Raw genomic sequence first — 18,315 nt, forward strand, 5'->3', positions numbered from 1 at the left:
AATACTAACAAACAAATCTGGAGCATGTTTCTTTTGTGTGTGAACACTGGTCATTTCAATTGAGGTCAGTTTGTATTTATCTATGTATGAATTATTTATGTTAACCATTTCCTGTGCCGTAGTATTTACATTATGATTACGTTCTCTATAAAGAGATAATAAAAATACGAATTTTGAATTGTGAATAATAACGAATCAAGAGCTAATCAGTTAAGAGGTGTGAGAATATCTGAGGTAACGAACCCACGCTGTTATAGCTTACTTCTTGCACGTTGCACCGGGTAATTAAGGCGCTCTTGTTACTTACTGTTACTGTTAGTTTTTAACGTTGTTATAATGAAAAAGAAATGGAGTTTGGAAACTAGATAGACCGTCCAGTTAGCCCGGATTAGATTCATGAGCATCCCTCCTGCCCCCTCCCTCTCCCTCTGCATGTTCTTCCCTCGTCCTGCAGGAATAGTCTTTCCTCCTCCACCGCTGCAGCCCGGCATGTCCGCAAACTGAGAGCGTGAGCGGTGAGACACGGAGAAAGACACAAGCCAGCCTTTAAGACACACGGCTTGTATTTTGCGCCTTCCCTTTGAAGGAGAGAAGATTTTAACACCGCGACGAAGCTTTTAGAAGGGACTTGGACGAGGATCAAAAACAAGGTAAAGGATGTCCCGAGCAACCACTGGGATGTTGACGTGTGGCTTCACTGTACGGGACAGGGTGCGTGATAGGTCCGGGCACTTGGTACAAGATGCCGATGCTTCCGTCCACTGAAAAACAACAACAAAAAATAACAAAGAAACAAAAACACTGGCATGTGTGTAAGTTGTGTCCCCTGAAAAGAGTAGGGGATGCATCGCTCTAAGCTTGTAGAGTAGATAGTACATTCTGTGCACGAACTGTGGCGACATGCTGCAGATAATAATACAGTGTTAACTGCGAGGGTTCATATGGGGGGAAGGAAAAAAGGTGCAGCTAAGGAGACCGATGAAGAGGAAGGAATCCAGGAAATGATTTGAGCATCTGAGCATAAAATCGCTGACGAAAGAGCGATGCCGCAACCGTGCAGCAAGTTCTCAAGTGGATTTTTTTTAAAATTCTGCTATAGTGTGTATTGCAATGTCAGTGGGATGGTGCGAATGCTGCAGAACTTTACATGGTTGTTATGTCCTAAAAAGGGACTTAACTCAGGCTTTGAATGCTGTAGAAATGTCTTTGGGACATTATAATCTTTTGAAATTACTACAAAGTATCCACTTGTGAGCCCCTTAGCAGCAGCGTAGAGAATCATAGCTTTTTTCTTTTTAAAGTTTTAAATGAACTGCTGATTTGTTCTGAATACCTACAAATCCAATGTAAATGATTATTATAGGAATAAGACATGCAGGAAAACGCCACAGTTACCAATATACTCACACAAAAGAATCAGACGTACTATAAGAAATCAGCAGAATGCATATTAAAAGCAGTGTGGTCAATCTTTCTAAGACCCATGCAGTGACACAAATTGTGCCTAGGTTTGCTCATCTTTGACCCCGTGTTTGTTTCCCTTTGCTTCTGGGAGTTATCTCCGTGAAGACAAATCGCAGGCAGTCCAGCACTGTCAGCATAAAATGCGCAAGACAGAGCGCAGTTGTAAATTGAGGGCACAGGTGCCTCAACCAAACTCAGGACACAGTGTTATCCTGAAGGGTAACGATGTTTTAACCGCTCGAAGTTTAACTATTCCCTGTTTTATTCACATTTTGAGATGGTTTCTGTACATTTTTAGCGCAGCTAATGGAAATAAAATTCCAGAGAGCTACTAAATATGAAGATATTCTCTTTAGAGTGACTCCTTTACCAAACAGGGATCTCCGTCTGAACATCGTGTTGTGTCCGCATTGTGCCTCGTCATTTCTACCCCCACCCCAAACCCATCCCATCAAACTTGTGTAAGAATCACTGGAGTGAAACAGTGGTGTTCCTACAGTCACAGCTTGTGTATTCTGTCTCCCTGGCTGCAGGTCTGTCCCTGTAACGCGACCACTGAAGGAGGAGAACACAGAACTGCTTCATCATGAATTTTGTAATGAAAGCTGCGCTGGGAGGTGAGTAGACTGCCCGGCGTGAGGTTGATTTAACAGCACTGCAGCGTAAAGGATTTAACAGGATGCTTGGCGGCAGTAGCAGCAGTATACTGGTACTGGCCTCATAGTTATGGAGACACTGGACTGCATCCAACATCAAACTACTCTCTATAGCATCATATTTCCTCTTTGTTTTATGCCAACTGTTTAAAACCTCCAAGGCTGCAACATAACTTGTTTCAATAAATGCATTCTGTTGGCCAGTGCTTCATTATTGTCAAGAACTGCTGAGTGTTTTAACCTTGTCTTTATGGCCAGCATATCAGTCTGGAACCAGGTTAAGGACCGCTGCAGATGAAATAGGACGGCGGCAGCAGCAGTGATAGATCTAGTCATATACCAATAATACGTCTGTCAAGTGAAAAAGCCGCGTATCTCCAAAATGTCACCTTCTGAGGATGGAGGCAGCCTTACTGTAGGTTGATTTTAATGCATGAGGTTTTCACATGGTTTTAATACCCAAGCAGACTCGGCTTTTCAAGTCCAACCAGTGGCACCTTTTGAGGCAAGAGAGATAGAGAAGGGCGGTTTTGCCAAGAATTAATGCTGACTTTTGTCCTTTAAAGCCTTCAGGTATTATCCCTTAGAATATTATCTCAGCTATTATTTGCCCCCTAATTAATCCTCATTATAGCTCTGTAATTCATCCTTCTCGTCAGCTATAGCTTCAAGGTGAAGGGCAGGAAAGTGGTACCAGTAGCTACAATGCAGCGGTTTCACTCATACCTGGTCAGTCGTGCATGATGTTGAGCTGTTGTCCAGGTTACAGAGATGTTAGGCAGTTACAGCTGGAGTTAAAGCATAGCCCCAACTCCTCATTGGGATGCAAAGGATGCAAGCGCTGCCTTGTTCTGCATAGCTCCTGTGCTGTGCAGCTGTGCTGTGAATTCTTAAATCAACTGCACTGCACTGGATGTAGTTTTGCTCTGCATAGGTTGGGCTGCACTCCCCCTGCAGACATTGGGAATAGATTTGACAGTGTGGGTGTTTATCTGTGTACACTGCCAGTGCAGGGGCGGGGTAGTGTGTTATATAGATGTGTGCACCTTATAAAAGATAAATTACAGTGAATGCAAAGGCCTGTCTGCGTGAACAGATCCTTGTTGTATATGTGAGAGAAAGGTGAGAGAGTAAGGATGCAGAGAGAAAGTTTGACGATTATCAGGATGGGTGTCATATTTAATATTTAATAATTATTCCTTCTGGGATGCATTGCTGTTAATGCCTTTGTATGTTACACAAGCTGTAGTTCCAGTCTGGACACAGTGACCTCTTTCCACGAAAATGTCCACAAAGTATTGACACTGCAAAACATCATTAAAGCTCCCTAAGGGGGGGTGAAAGGTTAATGAAGGAGGCAAGCCAGTTAGCCAGTTAATCAATGAGCTCAGCTATCAATCTGATGCTCAGAGCCTGAAAATCAGTAAATCAATATTTGTGAAATATTATTTAATTAATTAAGTTGGATCATTGAGTCTCCTCCGTGCTTTAGCAGTTTGAGCTATACAGTGCTTGTGGTTTCATTCCAACCAGTGACCTTTGTTATGTGTCAAACCCCTCTTTCCCTTCTCACATTTCCCCGAGGCTTCAGTGACAGCTATGAAATTAAAAAAAGAAAAGAAACAGAATAACATGTTTTATTAATTAGCAATGTCTTACAGTGGATGTCTAATTGAGACTGAAATATGTTCAGTAATACTGGGTGGATTTCTATGACATGAGCGTAACTTAGGTACCGACTCAAGCACCAACATCAGTTCTAAATTTAATCTGTGCAGCACTGTGCTTAATGAGATATCAGGGAAAGTATCAATCAAAATGCTGACCGTGCCATAAATATCACTGTTCCTGATTTCAGTTTTGTCATCCTTTTCAACATTGTCAACTTGTGCAGCAACACACTGCTCCCAGCCCCCCCTGCTATGTGTGGAGCTGTCAAACAATGACTTACAGGCTTAAACATATCCTATTAAATGGTCAGGATGCACAACCTGTAATGTGAAATGGTGTCAATGTAAAACCTCCAACACATATTTAGGCTAGCCTGCCTAGCATGGGATGTGGCATAGCTTGTCAGGCTAGAAATATCCTGGATGTCAAAATGGAGACTTCGACAAAAGCCTGGTCTCCATAGCACTAGACTAGAGGGAACATCTTGTGGTGCTGTTGGGGAAATATGCTTACAAGTAAGGGCGATCGTGGCTCAAGAGTTGGGAGTTCGCCTTGTAATCAGAAGGTTGTCGGTTCGAGCCCCGGCTCGGACAGTCTCGGTCGTTGTGTCCTTGGGCAAGACACTTCACCCGTTGCCTACTGGTGGTGGTCAGAGGGCCCGGTGGCGCCAGTGTCTGGCAGCCTCACCTCTGTCAGTGCGCCCCAGGGTGGCTGTGGCTATAAGCTTGCCATCACCAGTGTGTGGATGACTGGATGTGTAAAGCGCTTTGAGGTCCTTAGGATACAAATACAGGCCATTCACCATGTTGGAAGTTAAAAATGCTTTGAGTAGAACAGTGTTATATAAGAGCCAGTCCATTTACCAGAATGGATCTAGCTGAGGTATCTTGGGGATCTGATTAGAACTCCTCAACAATGTTGTTTCCGAGAGGTTGTGTAGTCATGGGCAACCTTAAGGAGACCCAGAAGCTCTGGCTTGGAAAAGCTTTGGTGTTCCCTCAGAAGAGCTGGAAAAGCTGGCTCGGGAGTGTTGACCTTGTTAGTGTTGACCTCTAAAATCCACACTAGCATGTATACACTGAAAAACTCCTGACAGAAACATTTATATGACCTCCATTTATTCCTGTGACTATTTCTTTTCTCCTTAAGTCAATATTCAGACAACCTTAATGAGACAATTTAAACAATCTGCAGAAAGGTAGCTTGCTGAGAGACAGAAAACAGAATAAATCAAGCAGCATTTCTTCATTTCTACAGCATTCGTTTCCATCCAGTGATGATTTTTTTTTACCTGTTTTTGGATTTGCTATCCTGCCACTGAGTGTTTTGCTGAGTATGTTTGGCGATGTGCGGATGAGAGTCTGTGTGACAGAGGATGCTGCCAGTGCATTAAGTAATCCTCCAAGGCTTCTTTAGTTACAGATACTTGAAAGAAAACAGAGCGATGTTTAACTGTGATGATTCAGCAGGACTAAGATCCAAAGCTTGAAGAGTGCTGGGTAGTTTGCTGCATTTGCCACAATCGACACCGCTGGTCACGCGACTCCCAGACATATTATTTTTCCTCACACAACAACTAAAAAAAAAAAAATGAAAACCTACCAACGTATTTTTATACTGTTGCTGTGTGCAAGCTGCAGAAAGCTCCTAGATGGGATATACAAACAGTGTAACTGAAAAATTTGTAGGCACCTGCTTGGTGATGCAGACATTTTAAAATACAATGAAACTTCTTTTGTTTTTATAAATTTCCGTCTTACTGAGAAGCAAAAGAAATGCAAAGAAAAGAACAAGATGTAATGAGATGAAACAAGTATTTTAATCCAACTTAAGGAACTTCTCAGAGTAAAATGGCATGCACGGATGGGCACATACAGATGAGGGGTGCTTACAACCACTTGAACAGGTATGTTTAGGCATGTTTATCTCATTTTAAAAAATTATTAAATTAAATTAAATTATACAGTACCTTGAGCTTCTTGGACTACAGTTTAAAAGCCCACAGCATCCTAAAAATCTCCATTATGGAAACAAAAAATTATGCAGTTAGATTAGATTTTATTATTATGATTCATCCGTGAAGATCTGTTGCTAGTTCTGAGCTATGGTACAGAGTAATGCATCTTAAAATTCCAGATCCACTTTTGTCTCCTTGTTAAGTGATTGCTTCGACTTCTGAATGCTTGGGTGCTGACTTGGCACCTCCTGACTCCTAACTAAAAGTTGAAGTTAGTTTGACAGAATGGGAAGCTGTTAAATGCGCTAGTCATTTAGTCCCAAGGTCTGGAGCTCAATCAAACTCTGAAGGCCTCAGGCAACAGCAGTGACACCATGACTGCTGCATCTGCAGAAAAGTCAGAAGTGCAATCGTCTAGTCAATAGTCACATTTAATTACTCATTTAACGCATGTTAACGCAAGTTTTATATTTTTTCCATTTGTTCAACAATTTCTTCAGCTATGGGAAGGTTAGATGTGCCAAGAAGATTGTCTTTACACAGAAGTTTGCAATGCGTGTACACTAGAGTTTATGTGTTTGTCTGTTGGTGGCACCAAATGTGCAAAACACAGTCATGAAACTTTACAGGTGTGAAGTTCAAGTACACCTGAAGGCCAGCTTTAAAGATCTGTTTAGGGGGACTTTGCAGTAGGACAGTAGACAGCTAATTGAATCGGCACAGTGGAATAATTATTGATATTGATTTAATCATATTGATATAATCATCAATATGACACCCAAAGAATAAAAGGCAGGAATTAGAAATTAAATAGAGTGCATGCTTAATATTGAGTATTTTGTTTTATTTGTCAGATGTTGTGAATGATATGGAGACTTGCATGTGAAACCAATGAACAGAAAGCTGACCTTTGTTTGGGTGAAGATCAAAGTCCATGAATGGCAAAAGTCCATGAACAGGTGGTAAAACATAATGTAAGACTGACTAGAAACACAGAGGAGGTTAAACAGATGCTCTCACGAAGGAGAAAAGAACAGTCTGGGCCTATATACTCAAAATGGGAAAAGAGGCAAGGGGAGGTTAAAAAATAAATAAATAAAAGCGCAAGGAACATATGACTTTCAAAGTAACACAGGAGGTAACCAAACAGGAAATCGCCAATAGTGGTGAAAATTTTTACAATAACCCATAGAGAACTCAGGGGGGATAAACAAGGTAAGACTGAAAAATAAAACCAAATAAAAAAGATTTCAAGAACAAAGAAACTAAACACTGAGGCATGACAATTATATGGAAAAACCAGAAGGCCATAGACTAATGAAAACAATGAAAATCAAACTATAACCAAAAGCTGGAGCTAAGAAATCAGACTCAGTCCCAAACTTGAAATGCTTGGTCAAAGACCTGAGACCATAACATGAATAATGTCTCATAATTAAATACACACAGTTCCTTCATCATTAAATTAAAAGATCAGTATGCCAGCATAGCTGAATCGCTCATTTCTGCTGTTGTCTGGAAACCATTAAGGCTAGATACCATCGTCTGACCCATGAGCACCCAGTAATAATTTCTTCACCACATATCTGGTAGTTCCTGCTGCAGTAAAAGACTCCAAGACCACATTTTACCATGATCAAACACGCTTACACACAGACTGCTAACTGTTGGCTAAAAACTACATAGAATTTACCGCTTCAGCAAATTAGTGTTCTACATATTGTAAACAAAATGGGAACATGCTAGTTTTTCCTGGTAAAAATATGAAACCCCATCGTTTCTCTGCTGTAATAATATTTAGTTATTTACTCTAACACATAAATGCGATCATAAGACATTTTCATTAGTTAAGTCTGACAAAACTGTGTTATTTGAGGTGGAATGAACAGAAGAGACACCTTGAGATTTTGCTTGCTCACCCCATCGCCTCAAAGTAGAGATAATCACATTTAGCAAGCTTCTAATATGATTGGCAAAGGGAGTGAGGCCGTCATTACTTGATTGGTGTGGAGGTCTACAGCTGGCACCCACACATAATTTTCCCATTTTCTTCTTGTGTTAACTCCAAGAAATCAAATCATTTGCAAAAGTGACCTTGAGCTTTTGCTAGAGTGCAAGGTGTGCGTGACTGCATGTCTGTTTGGTACATCCAGATTCAACAACTAAATTATTCCACCGTATAAGGCATGATTAGTGAAAGAGAGAGACGGGGGAGGGGTTCTGAGAAAGGCAAATTCACAGAAAGTATCACTTTTCGAATTCATAGCCTGACGATTGTTACATGCTGCTGCAGCATTTTTATTACTAATACCATTTTTCCTGTGCTGAAATGGCCATGTACCTTCAGAACGAATCTCAAGTCTTGCTTAGAAGACAGCTCATAAGCTCAACTGCTTGTTAACGCAGCTATCTAATCAGCCAATCACATGGCAGCAATTCAGTACGTTCAGGCTTGTGGAAATTTTCAAGACGACCTGCCAAAGTTGAAATCAAGCACCAGAATAAAAAGAAGACTGACAGAACGATAATGAAAGTCTGTGTATTTCAGAAACTGCTGATCTGCTGGGATTTTCCAGCACAACCATCTCTGATTTACAGACAATGGTCTGAAAAAGAAGACAATATCCAGTGAGTGGTAGAGGAGATGTTAGACTGCTTTAAACTGATGGGAGGGCAACAGTAACTCAAATAACCACCTTAAAACGAAGGAATGCAGGAGAACACACATGTTGAACAGTGAACAAGACGACACCGGCTGCCAGTCCTGACATCTAAAAACAGGAAACTGAGAGTAGAGTTTGCATGGGCTAACCAAAATTAGAAAATTGAAGATTGCTCACCCCATCTTCACTTTAGCTGCAACGGTCAGGCTGCTGTTGGTGTAATGGGGTGGAGATGCTTCCTTGGGACACTTTTGGGAGAGGAATATAAGCTGGCATTAAAGCTGCTACCAATTAGTAGGCAAAAAAAAAAAAAATCAAAATCACAGTTAACATGCTCCCCACCATCTCCTCCACCGTCTCACAAAGCTGTTATTGAGACAATGACTTATATCCCAAAGGCCAAACTTGCTGGAAATCTTTACAGCACACTTGTGAACTTTCTCGCCACACACTGGGCTTAGAGGGGATTTGCCCGAGAACTTTGAGTGGGAAAAGAGAGATAAGTACTGTTTATCTGATTCTGTCAAAAGTTGAAACTCTGTGAGAGTTAGCTAAGGTTAGTCTTCTTTGCCACTTTCCCTCAAGACTTTGGATTTAACAAAGATTTACTGAAGAACTTTCAGAAGGAAGGGATTAAAGAAATGACACTTCTTATTAAGCAGGAAATGCCCAAACATGGAGGAAAGAAATCATAGTATATTAATTAAAAAGAGAGGTGATACAGGAAATGACTTAAAATGTTGTACTTGGATTATCTTGGAATTGTATTTTCGATGTGGTCAGTAGCAAGATTATCTACAATATCCAGTGGCACAGCAGGGCATGTCTATGTCTGTTATGGATAAAGTGGCTGATATTACTGATTTTAATTGAAAAACATAGCTCACCACAGCTTTGTGATAAGAGCAAGCTAAATAAATTTACTTTGGTTTAAAAGGGCGTTAATGTATCTGTGGCAAATGGCTTACAAAACAACAGCCAGACTCATTGTTCAGTTTTAAAGCTATCGTCCTTTATTCTATTTGAACAAATATGATCTGAATGCACAAATAGGATTTTGTGAAACCAGACCAAGTTTATTTTGGTTTGATTTAGTGTTGTTAAAATAAGAGCTGAGGGCCCTTTTCACCGTGTTTTCCTAGGGAATTATTTGACAGTGAGGCTCAGCTAGTTGTGAGTCATTGCATTACTGACGGGATTCAGCGGCATTGTTTACACAGCTTCTGCTGGAAATATTCCAGATCTGGGCCATAAGCTGATCTTGAAGTCCATGTTTATCTGGGATTTTCTGACACTGACAGTATCGATTCATGTAAACATTTATTTCAGTTTCCATAGTTTCGCATAGTGCAGTGCCTTTTTCCTGACTAAACCAGTGGTCAAAGAATAGTGGTGTTTATTAGTAATCATTGTCTGGGCTGGTAACATTCAAAATTTTTTAACTTAATACAGCAGGTTCTCTACTAATTGGAAGGTCGGTTGATCCCTAGTTCCTCCAATCTATGTGGTGAAGCATCCTTGGGAAAGATACGGAACCTCGAGTTACCACCAATGCATCCATTTGAGTGTGTGTGTGAATGTTAGATAAAAGTACTATATATCTATAACTGCTAGTCCATTTAACATTTAAATGGCACCTTTTCTCAGCACATATGAAAGCAATACAATGTTTATCATCGTGTGAACATGTGTGCACATTTATCACTTGCATTCAAAGACATATAAAAAGAAATTGCATAACCATGCAAAACCTCATGTTTGACCATATATGTTGACAACTAAGGACTTTAGCTGTAACCTGCCTCTCTTTCACTGTCTGATACAGATGCAGACTTGAAAGGAGCAAGTATAGCATGCTCTGCCAGATGTTGCTGTGTTGGCTTCTATGTGCTGCTCATCCAATGCTGATGCAGCTAATACCTCACTTTACCTTGTATTTCTTTCCTTCCCTCTGAATTTATTCTCTTTAATAAAGAGATTCTGACTTTCTCTGTCCTTTTCAGTTTAATACAAGTGGCTCATTAATGCTGTTGATAAATTGCTTTAAATGCTGAAAAAAGTGCTGCTATTGCAATGCTTAAAATCTTGGTTGAGAATAAACTCACTGCTGGTTGGGTGTGGATAAGCAGGGAACACAGATATGGAGTGAAACTAACTTGCATGAACATAATTTGTATTGATGGAAAAAGAAATAGAAGAAATTCAGTTTGGATTGTTTTTATTCTCATTGAATGATAGAACTGAAGGAATTTGGAGTATGAACTTTTTCAGCCTCTGCAGTGGGAAAAAGGTCTGAGAACCACTGAGCTTGTTAATAATTGTAGCTTTGCTGCTCTACACTTCCCATACAACACCTGTTCAAACTGTCTTGAGATTACAGTCTTCTTTCCTAGCCCCTGGGCTAGAGCTATTACTAGTTCTCCAGTTGTCAATCCCTTATTTTTGCAAGCCTAGCAAAGTATAAGCGGGTGAAACCAGCCGTAGGTGGTGTAGCTCCAGGGTTAGAAAACTTTTCCTCCCTGTTATAGATTTTATTTTTATGTTTTTTTAACATTAGAACATTAATGTGTTCCATTTCATGCACGAGTTGGAGCTTATTCCGTTGAGTGTACTTTTTTACACAAGCACTGGCACAGTGTGTGTTTGCAACCTGAGCTGTCAGAGTCTTACTGTTGTTTTAAGTCTTCTTCCTTTGTAATAAAGTCTCTGAGAAGCTGTGGAGCCCCAGAGCCTTAGAAATAGCCTTGTAACATTTCTAAGACTGATGTCTTTCAATCGCCCTCTTCCTCATTGTGTCTGGAGAGCTTTAGATTTTGATATTGTGTTCTTCTAGGCGATCTTTCAGCATACTTAAGTGTAGCCACGGCCCTTTAGCTGAGGTCCTGTTTTGAAGCCTTATTGTGAGCTTTTTTACCGTCACCATCCTGTTTAGTTAAATCACGAGTGAGAAGTGGATCTGACTAAGAAAATGAGGACACTCAATACGCTTAAGTTAGCATCTTGTCAGTTAAAGTAGTTCTGTGCTAAATCGTACCCTATTTCCATTTTAGGACTATAAGTTGTAAATTATATGTGCTATAATGTGTATAATCTGTTGTATTAAATGTGACTTAAAATAAAAAATGTGACTTTTTAAATGTATTTTTATTGAGGTTATAGATCAAATGAGCTGTAGGGCCTTTATTACAATTAGAATTTTTGCAAAAAAAAATTTATAATTTGGGGGTTAACTAAGAGGGCAAATTAGCCTACTTCTCCATACAAGCTGTAATGATTCAATGTTACGAGTGTTGTCCCGCAGTTTTACTATTAGTCTGTTCTAACAAAGCCCAGATAACCTTTTTTGCTTATGGAAATACAGGCATCCTTTAAAACTTGTGTTTTGTGACTACTCAGGTTGCTTTTTTTTATGCTAAATTCTGTTTGAATATTTGATGCAATTTATTTTGAGATGTGAGCAGAAAAACTGGTGTCATTTGTGTTTTGTTAATTACCCAACACAAAAATGTGTTTTTCGTTTTCTGTCCTTCAGCACCCTTGTGCTCGCCCATTGCCAACTCATCTTTTCTCGTCTTCTGCCTTAGATGTCTTTTATCTCTCTCTACATTTTGCTACAGTTTGTTTTTATTATGCTGATGAATCAGAAAAACTAACAGCACCAGGGGAAGACTGAAGGAGTAGTCAGTCTTGTGCCTTGGTTGCTTGATTTTTCTCGTCCGACGTCCTTGCCCGCCTCTTACCTTTTCAATCCCACTCTTCGTTCTAAGCTCACTCTCTCGTTTACTTCACTGTTTTCTAACACAACTTATTCCTTCATTGAGCACTTTCTCCATATTGCTTCCTTTCCAACTTTCCCTCTCTCTGTGTCACACTGTAACTTCACATGAACTGTTGGATAATCCCACTAACTGGAACACTTCAACAAATTGGACGATTATTTTTGACAGATTCTCTCCTTCTCATCACACTCTTCTTGCTTCCCTTCTTGTTGTGTCAAAATGTTCGGATGTAGACTGCCTTGATATCCTAGATTCCTTATTCTCCAGTTCTTCTTTCCGCCTCTTCGCTACTTATCTCCTCCCGTCTTTGCCAAGATTCTTCAGACCACTGGTTTTTCTCCTAATCTTTTATATCATGATGCTTGATGACTGTTTCTACTGTTTTCTATTGTTCGTGTTTGCAGAAGTCAACATTTTCTGTACTGAAATCAGGAGGTATTATTTTATTAGATGTATAACTCTGACAGGCACAGGAAGCAGATTTGTGCAAAGCATATTCAAAGGCTTATGCCTTGTAGATTAATATACAGAACTGTGTACTCTCTGAAATCTGTCACCATTCTTTCATCCTGTGTCATACTGATTATACTGTTAGTCTCATGAGTACGTCTTTTTTTCCTGTTTGCTTCTGATTGTTGCAGAAACAGCGTATTGCCGTGTCATCTGGCAAATAACTGTATACATCAACAGTGTGCTATGCAAAAACTGTTTGATCCATAGCCTATCTGATATCATCTATGTTCCTCAAATTCCACATTGAGACTTATTAGGACTGCAGCCATTACTGGGGTCACTAACATTTAAACTACTTAGTTAATGCAGAATTCCATTCAGTTCAGTTATATTTACATAGCACTAACTCAGTGTGCTTTATATTGCAAGGTAAGGACTCAACCATCAGGCATTTACCTGGCAGCAACACTCGGCAACAGTGGGACAAAAGAACTCCTTTTCAACATGAAGATTCCCAGCACAACCAAACTCATCAGGGACAGGTTATGGGATGAGGGGAAAGAGAAGAGGGAAAAAAAGGAGAGCATAGAGACACAAGGACAAAACACAAACTGTGGGAGAAAAGACTGCATTTCATGGCGTTTACTAGCTGAAGGAAGTCATTTTCAGTGCATCATGGGTCATCTTCCAGCAGCATAAGGCAGATTAACAAAGGGATAGGTCAGCGTCACCTGCTGTAGCCCTCACTATGTGCTTCTTCAAAAGGAAAAATAGAAAAATTGTAATCCTGCTTTTACGAGTAGAGAGCGTGTCTGTTTCCCAAATACAAGCTGGGAGATGGTTCCATAGGAGAGCGGTCAGATAACCTAAGACTCCTGTTTTACTTTTAAAACTCTAGGAACCACAAGCAAACATGCTGTGTGGGAGCCAAATGCTCTGTTTAAATAATGTGATTCTATGAGGTTTCTATGTTGTTTGACTTTTTTTTTAAAACTTTGTATATCAGGAGAAGTTTATTACATTCAATTCAAGATTTTTAGGGGCAAAAACAATAATCCCAGCTTTGTTTTATTTTAGAAGTGAAAGGTTATAGGTCATCCAGACCTTTGTGTCTTTAAGACATCCATTCACGTGAAGTATTCATTTTTCTGCCTTTTTAGATAATAACAGCTGGGTATCATCTGCATAATAGTGAACATGTATCCAGTGTTTTATGATAACATGACTTCAGGGAAGCATGTATAATATAAAATCCATTGCTTTCAGCACAGAGCTCTGTGGACGACTGGAATTTAGAAGGAAAGGGCAAATTCAGCTATGTTTTAATTGCCACCAGTCGTCAATATTTGCTTTTTTTTATTTTTAAAAGGCTTTTAATGATCTCATCTACAAGGAACTTGCAAATGCCTTTCCAGCAATATTAAATAGGGTCCAGCATAAGGTTCTATTTTGCTGCCTTTTTTGGTATACTTTGCTGTCCATTTCATCAAAATGTGTCTCAGTTTTGTATGAGTCAGATGATTGTTGGGACCAGATCATCTGCACTGGTCTTTTAAATAGGCTTTGCCTGATATGTTTTGGTTTCATTTCCCAAAATCAAGCAAAATGGGCCACACTGTGAGTTCTGAATTAATAACCAAGTGTTACCAGCAGAGGGTGAACATCATGGTCAATGCAGACATCCATTTCCCTCTATTTTATTGTGACACGACATGTGAGGGCACCAACTATAAACACATGTTCCCCAAATGGACTGTGAAACAGTATCTGGTTGGAATTAGAATAGAAGAATCAGAGAGCCAACAAAGAGCAATGACAATAAAGCGAAATTATGGGTGCTCCACGGCAACTGTGCAGGACTAAAAAAAATACAAATAGTAAAGACATCAGGAATAATTTCAGTCAGTTGTGGGTAACTGAAGACACTACAGTAGAGTACTTGTTTTTATTGGGTGCCCTTGTAATGCAGTGTTTGCATTCAACAAAGTGGATGGCATGCTAGATTAATAAGAAGAACTGTGGTGTCCAAAGCTAATCATGAGAAAAGGTAAGCCCTTGCTTTTGTGGTGTAGCTGGAAGTACCACATTTTAATTTAAACCATGCTTGTAACTAACTCAGGCAGCAAAGGAGCTGTGCTAAAACAATCTTTGAAATCAGCTTGTAAACATATTAGAGGTGCCATTAATAACTGCTCAGACAGTATCTGTTTAAGAAAATCAAATAGTGAGTGAAAAGGGCCAACAAAAGACCAAAAACGGAAATGTTTTTGCATTTGATGTCAAATAGCATTGGATACTGGCAGATAATAATAGCTCTAAGGTGAAATGCTGAAGGTTGTACCTGTGTTTGTGAAATACATCTGCCTCTATTTCATTCAGTCAGTTTATCTGCTTGTCATCTCGTGTCTCGCAAACTAATTTGACAGCTCAATCTTGAAAGCCTGCTGGAGCAGTTGTTGTGTCTAATGTGTTTCTTTTTTGTTTCGTGTCTCTCAGGAGGCCCTCCTGATGTTGGCAAAATGCTTGGTGGGGAGGAAAAGGAAGAGGACCCTGATGCAGCGAAAAAAGAGGAGGAGAGACAGGAGGCACTGAGGCAGCAGGAGGAGGAGAGGAAGGACAAATATGCCAAGATGGAGGCTGAGAGGGAATCGATGAGACAAGGCATCAGAGATAAGGTATAATGAAAAAAATGGATTTTGCTCTGTGGCTAGCTAAGGTAGTCATAAAGTAAAATTTACAGTTTTCAACCCAACAAACAGAACTATAGTAAGTCAGTCAGTCTTGTAAGGAAAACAACCACCAAAACAAAGACAATAAAGAAACAATTAATGTAGAATTAAATAATGTCATACAATGAGCACTGCTTACTGCGCGAGAGATGCATATGGGCAAAAAACTTGGATTTTTAGAAGCCATTCTCTCTTTTGTTTTTCACGTACCTTCTAAAGGCTTCTCATCTTGGTGGCTTGACAGCACAACTGTTTATTTATATATATATAAAAAACTTGTTTAAAATAGACTACCGTGACATTGTTGTGCTTGCTTTGTGCTATTTTTAAAGCTCTCGTACCCATGAAATAGATCAGTAGATCAGGAAGGAGCTGTAGAGAAGTAAAAAGCTGTTGAAAAATGAGATGAGATTAGATTGATTTAGAAACAGTAATGGTAGCCAGGATACAATTGAAGCTACATATACATTATTAGGCCATTATTTGGACGTTTGTCTTTGTTCCATGATTACACACTGTATTTCTTTTATACAAACTAGTCAGGGCTGTAGAGACGCTGAAACTGCAGTGGCTGCAGTGTAACCACTTCACTGCAGTGTGAAAGGCAGGCAGTCTGTGGGTGGGACAGGTCTGAAGGGAATAGCCCACTGTGAATCAGCGGGTTGAAAAGCAGCACTCCTCCCTTGGTTCGTCACCTCGTCTATACTTCTTAAGTTCTCCCGGAGGAAAACAAAGAGTGAGGAACAGCTCCTAAAGTGCTTGTCACCAAAAGGATACTGTCAGTTTCCTCCACAGCTTCATTCCTTTGTGCCAGATTGTGTGAAAAATGCCCACACTATGTCCATGTCCTTGCTGGAGCATGGCAAAGCTAGCAGTGTCACATGCATAGCTGCTTTATTTTATGATTACCAAATTACTTGACTGACATTTGTCAACCAGAAATGGCATCTTACAAATGTAGTGTGTAGGCGTCTATAAAAATGTGATTCACAAGAAGCACTCACTCTTTAAAAAGCTGGCTGACAGCGCAATAATACTTCTTTTTCCATGATGTTTTGATTGAAACATGTTTTTTTTTTAAATGGATGCTTTTTTTTTCTTTGTGTGCTTTTGTCAAATACAAATTTGCAATGTATTTTTTGTCTGAGCTCTTATCAGCAAACTTGTGTTTCTGTTTCAACTCTAGTATGGCTTGAAAAAGCGTGAAGAGGCCGAGGCTGAGGCAGCAGCTGCCCAAGAAGAGTCTGCAGCGGGCAGCTTGACTAGACCTAAGAAGGCTGTGCCAGCTGGCTGTGGTGATGAGGAGGAGGAAGAAAGCATCATGGACACAGTGATGAAATACCTGCCAGGCCCACTGCAAGACATGCTCAAGAAGTAAGCTAGGTAGCTAGCTAACACTATCTAGCTTAGTTCACAGGCTACAGTTACTTTAATTTAGTTTTTCTCATTTTTCAAACACATCTAAACAAATAACATGAAGTTACATTTTGGCAAGGTGTTATGTTGTTTGGCAAGTCAAGGTTTTGTGATGAAGAAATGCACCAACAGTGTGAACTGCAGCCATTGGACTAAGCTAGGCTGGCTTACCGGCCATGTGAACGTTAGTTATGTTAGAAAGCTAACAGCAAGCAGAGGGCAAAGACAAATCTTAGACGATTTATCCTTCTAGTCTGAGAAGTTTTAAACTCCCTTTTCTGTCCCCTGCAAGGGATGCAAAAGCTTTCTTGCACCACTGGAAAATAATACCCTTGTACACCATATTCATTCAGTTTGTACATAAATAAGGCAGTGCATAACAACCCTCCATGTGGGCAAAAAAACAATCAAAAATATTATATATTAAAAATATTATTCTGTATGTCTGTCTTTAAAAGAAAAAAAGTAATAACTTGATAAGCCATATTTTAAAAAGGAACTAAAGACTACTCTTGTGTGCTCCTAAAGCTCGTTTTATGTTCAGCCTTGTCTAAAATTAATGTGAAACCTTTTGCACACAATGTTAAAATCTCTGTAAAACCTGTCGTCTACTTTCCCCACACACTCCCACAATGCCCTTCATGTAGTATAGTGTTTAAAATGTTTCCATTCTCACATTCTGTGTCTCTTCACGTCCTGCATGCCATTTGTCTGTAAGAGTTAGTCGTGTGAATATGTGCTCCCATCATCTCGGTCTCCTTTTATCCTCTTTGTTATCATGCAAAAAATAATATGGCAATAACACCTGAGTTTGACTGTGTTTTCATGTCTATATAGCCGTTAATATTATTAGTAATAAAAAGAAATATATATATATAAATAAATATGTATGCTTTCAGGAAGTTTAATTTACATGTTTGCAGGGTTTTTATTTTTTTATTTTATTGTTTTGATGAAGAATGACTGCTTGGCTGTTCATATAATAGCCAAAAACCTTAAGCTTTCAGCCATAAAACCAGAATTTACAGTATATATACTATTACCATCAGGATCACTTAAAAGGGAAAGAATAATAACAAAACAGTGTGAATAAAAAAAAATGTGTTTTTGAATAAGCAGCGTTGAGCCGAGAGTGAATTATAAGACCAGGTTTCGCATTATACAATGATTTGTGAGAAAAAGACCGCCTTCCCTCGATACGCACAGACACACAGTGAATACTGCAGTTTGCCTTCTAATTTAGCTACACAGAAAAAAGCTGGTGTGTTTTCAAAGACGATTTAAAGTGATGCTTGATTCAGTTTCTTATTGTTGGCTTAGATGTGATGATGGTCCAATGAGGTTGCCATGAGCAATAAAGGTTTATCATGTATGTTTCTGCCTGAGATTCAATAAAAACTTAAAACCTTGTTCACACATAAAAGTGTGTCGCTGTCTTATTTGTGATATTCCATATTTAAATCATGATGTAAGTTGCACTTTACAGTCTCAGTATACATGCAGTATTTGTTAGATTGGAACAATTAA

General features: G+C 39.4%; 1 protein-coding gene across 1 annotated transcript; it reads left to right on the plus strand.

The window, feature by feature from the left end:
* The first annotated feature begins 420 nt into the window (after window positions 1-420).
* cplx2a (complexin 2a) lies at window positions 421-18,211 on the plus strand. The gene is made up of 4 exons (XM_082536647.1): window positions 421-650; window positions 1,998-2,081; window positions 15,140-15,318; window positions 16,559-18,211. Exons 2-4 carry the CDS (start codon window positions 2,051-2,053, stop codon window positions 16,748-16,750), a joined length of 402 nt encoding a protein of 133 aa, XP_082392773.1. The 5' UTR covers window positions 421-650; window positions 1,998-2,050; the 3' UTR covers window positions 16,751-18,211.
* Window positions 18,212-18,315: the final 104 nt, after the last annotated feature.

The sequence above is a fragment of the Aulonocara stuartgranti genome (assembly GCF_965226115.1).
Source record: "Aulonocara stuartgranti genome assembly, chromosome: 6".
Classification (NCBI taxonomy): Eukaryota; Metazoa; Chordata; class Actinopteri; order Cichliformes; family Cichlidae; genus Aulonocara; species Aulonocara stuartgranti.